Here is a 4408-nt window from a genome sequence, read left to right as displayed (position 1 = left end):
GCCTACGTATCTCGTTCTTGAGAATTCAGGTCAGACGTAGTTCATTACAAATGAAAGATGCTTACAAATAAAATCCCAACAAACAATAACAAAGGAAACAAAGCGATAAAAATGCGATTACATTGAAATGAAACAACAAACTCTAAATGCAAGACTACAAGATGCCAAAAGTGCGACTTCCAAGAAACTTGCTTCTTCTTTCAACTGGTTATGCCAATAACTACTCCTTATGCTTGGGTAGGGGATTGGTGTTCACATTCGGTGGAGCTTGAGCAAGTTTTACCACCTCGTTGTCAATCAGATCTTGAATTTTGTGTTTGAGGGTGATACATTTCTCTGTGTCATGTCCAACAACTCCTGAATGATAAGCACACCGTTTGTTTGGGTCATACCACTCGGCTGCAGTATTCACAGTCTTGGCTTCCACTGGATGCAATATTCCTGCCTCTTTCAATCTCTCAAAAAGTTGAGTCCGTGTCTCACACAATGGAGTGAAGACTCGGGGAGGCTTTCTCTCAAAATTGGGACGAGGTGCCTCGTTTCGATGATTTTGCATTGGTCGTGGAGGACGAAATGTTGATTGATTGTTGCAAACATAGTATTGTGAACCAGGATAGCTTGGAGGTGGTTGACGGTTATATGAGGTAGCTCCTCGAGCTGTTAACATCATAACCTCTTTCTCCTTTTTCTTTCCAAATGAACTAGTTTGATAAGCCCTGTTAGCAAACTGAGATGAGGTGTAACTCGCTATTCGGCCAGTCTTGAGACCGTCTTCAATCATTTCTCCAGCCTTGATAACTTCAGCAAATGTCTTTCCACCCATTGTCACCATTCGCTCATAATATTCTGAGTCTTGAGCTTGAATGAAGTAGGTGATCATTTCTGATTCCTCCATAGGTGGATGCACCCTAGCAGCTTCTTCTCTCCAACGAATGGCATATTCTCGAAAACATTCAGTTGACTTTGGTTTTAGCTTGGTAATAGAGATCCTATCAGGAGCGATTTCAACATGAAACTTATAGTGATCTACAAAAGCATTTGCTAGATCATCCCAAGTACGCCATTTAGTCACATCTTGCTTTGAGTACCACTCCAAGGCTTTTCCAGTCAGACTTTGATTGAAAAGCTTAATTCTTATCCCTTCGTTGTTTCCAACGCCAATCAACTTTTCACAGTAAATTTTCAAGTGAAAGAAAGGATTTCCTGATCCACTGAACTTTTCAAACTTTGGAATCTTGTAACCGAGTGGAAGCTCAACCTCAGGGAATGTGCACAACTCTTCATATCTAACACTTTGTCTATTATCGAACCCACGAAGACCTCTCATAGCATCCTCTAAGCTTTTCATCTTCCTATTCATCATCTCAGCATCAATTGATTTTGTATCATTTTCAATTTCAACATAGTGATTAACATCTTGGCGGTGAAACTCCTGAGCCTTGGTAACATGTGGAGCAGTGACATAAGTGTACACTGGTGGAGCATGATATGCTACTGTTGGAGCTTTTGGAGGAGTAAATGTGTACACAAGAGGAGTATCCTGAGTTGAATGAGTGAGTGAGGCGCTTTGAGCTGGCTGAAAGGTGGTAAAATGTTCTCCTTGATTGAACTCACTTGAAGTTGGAAACGAAGGTGGCATGGGCCCTTTTTGGCGAGCATCAGGTGGTAGGTTCTGAGAAGCTGCTTGGAAATGAGCTACTAGGAGATTCAATTCACCAATTTGTCGCTCTAGACGAGCAATGACTTCCATGGGTGATTCTGTTGCTACCGAGGCACTAGCATTAGCCGCGACAGATGGAGTGGGGATCATTTCGGATGAAGCAACCGTGTTGATAGTGGAATCCATTTTTGTACGAGTCCTCTTAGTAGTCCAAGTAAGAAATGATGAGTCTGATGCAATTTTCTTGACCTTAGACCGTGTAAAATATGAATGATCTGCCAGCGGGTACTTTAATGAAGTGAGCAAGTTTGATTACCAACACAAATCAGCCTCTCCTTCTAAAAATAACTCAAAAAATAAAGAGTTAGTCTATTAATCATAATAATCAATCAAAGTAACATATAAAACAAATAACATTTATTTTGCTTAAAACAAATTAGTCCAAAATCCGAAGAACAAAAGATTCTAAAAGGATGACAAAATGGGAAATTTTTTGATCATTTTGTGAACTAAAATTTAGCGAAATAAAGGAATTTGAACAAAGCAAACTATATGATTTGAGTAAAGATTCAAATGTACCTTTTGGAAGGTTCAATTGAAAAGTCCTTTCGAGAAACAAAGACGTCTTAAAGTTGACTTGAAACTGAAGGAATATTTAGTAATACCGGCTAGGTAGGCGTAAAAAATAATTTTCAAGAAACAACAAGGTCAACGTGAATTTGAGTAGTGACCTAATAAATTTTGTAAAGCTCTATTGAACCTAGAGCTTTAGTGATTTTGAACGTATTTTGACAATGGAGTCAAGAATATTTCGGAAAGCTTGAAAATTGAGTATATATATTAAAAGATGTTCTAAGACTTTGGAATGGAATAATGGACCAATTATGTTTAAAGCAAAACATATGTATGTAAACACATAGGTCCGACAAGCACAAACGACATAAAATTTGTAATATTTAACACACAAACAATATATAACGCCTCCTAACATACATGTGACCTTTTTGAGCCAAAGGTAGGCCTAACGTTTGAAGGATGTGTATGTCGATTGTAAAACGTTCCATTGCCCCAACAAAAAATAAAAATAAATATACAAACCTTATGAATAAAATAAATGGGGATACATATTAGAGGATAGGGAAATAAATATCAGTCCCACGCAGGGGTACAATGATAAACTAAACTAAGCTTCCATATGTAATCTTCATTCTCGAACTTCTTGGTACTTTTGAATTTCTTCTGGGTGAGGATGATCTTCCTTTGACTTCAATAAAGAAACTACCTATGTAAATAAAAACCCAACCCAAAGGGCCACGTACGCACAAATCGACATACATATCCTTCAAATTTAACAAATAGTTGAATGATCGTCTTATATTGACCGGTGGTCAATTAGACTTAAGGTGGTCTTCTAATGGGCCCAGCACGCCTTGGGTGTTGGGTCAACTTAGTTCAAAATGCGCTAAATTCGGGATTTGGTTTCGCTCTACGCTAGTTGACTAAGAGTGGCTTTTGAAAGACCGGAAACCTAAGTGGACAACTTAGGCTGGAACTCACAACAACCATTGGACGCATGACGTACCAATAAATTGCCGATCATTCCGAAAAAGGGTTGAGTATAAAAACTCCGGCTGCGATTATGCAGAAACCGTTCTTTAATATACTATACAAATATCAGAAAGTGCCATGAATGCAATATGATAATTAATATTCAAAATTTAAACACATAATTGCATAAAGTAACAATTAATACGATAATAGTTAGCCAAACAAATAAAATCCTTTTGGTTAGAACCTAGATGAGTCCCCAGCAGAGTCGCCATTCTGTTATGACTCGATTTCGAAAACTAAGGTTTCGAGCCCATTTTCGCAACTTTGGCAATTTTTGTTGAGTTTTGGAAAAATTTATAATTTGGAAGTCGCCACTTAATTTTTTAGGAAAATTAAGAAAACCGTTTAAAAGGAGAATTTTGAAAGAAAGTAATTTAAATAAAACCAGAGTCGGGTAAGGGTTCAAATAATTCTCTAAGGAAGGGTTTAGGCATCTTAGAGAGTCCGCTAACACGCGGTTGACCGACGGATTTAAAAATTTGGCTAACTTTGTAAAAAAAGGTTACTTATAAAAATCTCGTTTGAAACTTAGATAAAAATCTCTTGATACTTCCAGAAATATCAAGAATAATCTTAACTTAAAACTTTTATCCATAGTCAAGTTTTGCGCCATATAATTATTTCAAACTCATAAACATGGATTAAAGGGCCTTGTTTAACAACTATGAAAGGATATTAAAGATCCTTAAGTCATTCATACAAAGTCCTAAGTTAAATTAAAAGAAAAATAATTTATTTTAAGAAACTTAAAATAATTTATCCTATTCAAAAATTTGAACTAAATAGTTAGTTCAAACTCATAAACATGGATTCAAAGCTTTTCGATAACTATGAAAGAACATGAAGGTTCTTAAGTTATTCTAATAAGCTTAAATTGCCTAACTTAAAATGAGTTTCGAAATTCAAAAACTTAGATAAACATATCACCCCAAGGATTCATCTAAATTAATGAAAAAAGAGGTTAAAGAAAGTTAGCATCAATGATAATAATAAGAAAATATAAACAAGACATTTTCGACCCATATTAAGTCCCCTTTGGAGCTGAATTGCCGATCTGCTGCTTGCTTAGTTACTGCTGGTGTTACGGTATAAATTGGACTTGTTAAAGTCCAAGAAATCTCAATTTTTAGCCCCTCG

At 36.4% G+C, this 4408-nt stretch overlaps 1 protein-coding gene across 1 annotated transcript; it reads right to left on the bottom strand.

Annotated features, from left to right (window-relative positions):
* Nucleotides 1-220: 220 nt before the first annotated feature.
* LOC125850674 (uncharacterized) lies at nt 221-1846 on the bottom strand. Its single transcript, XM_049530529.1, has one exon. It carries the CDS (start codon nt 1844-1846, stop codon nt 221-223), a length of 1626 nt encoding a protein of 541 aa, XP_049386486.1.
* Nucleotides 1847-4408: the final 2562 nt, after the last annotated feature.

This window comes from Solanum stenotomum, unplaced genomic scaffold (assembly GCF_019186545.1).
Source record: "Solanum stenotomum isolate F172 unplaced genomic scaffold, ASM1918654v1 scaffold18546, whole genome shotgun sequence".
Classification (NCBI taxonomy): domain Eukaryota; kingdom Viridiplantae; phylum Streptophyta; class Magnoliopsida; order Solanales; family Solanaceae; genus Solanum; species Solanum stenotomum.
This window is presented reverse-complemented; position numbering and strand designations above follow the sequence as displayed.

Coding starts and splice junctions, on each gene's coding strand:
- LOC125850674 (XM_049530529.1), bottom strand. CDS start 1,846: ATGGATTCCACTATCAACACGGTTGCTTCATCCGAAATGATCCCCACT.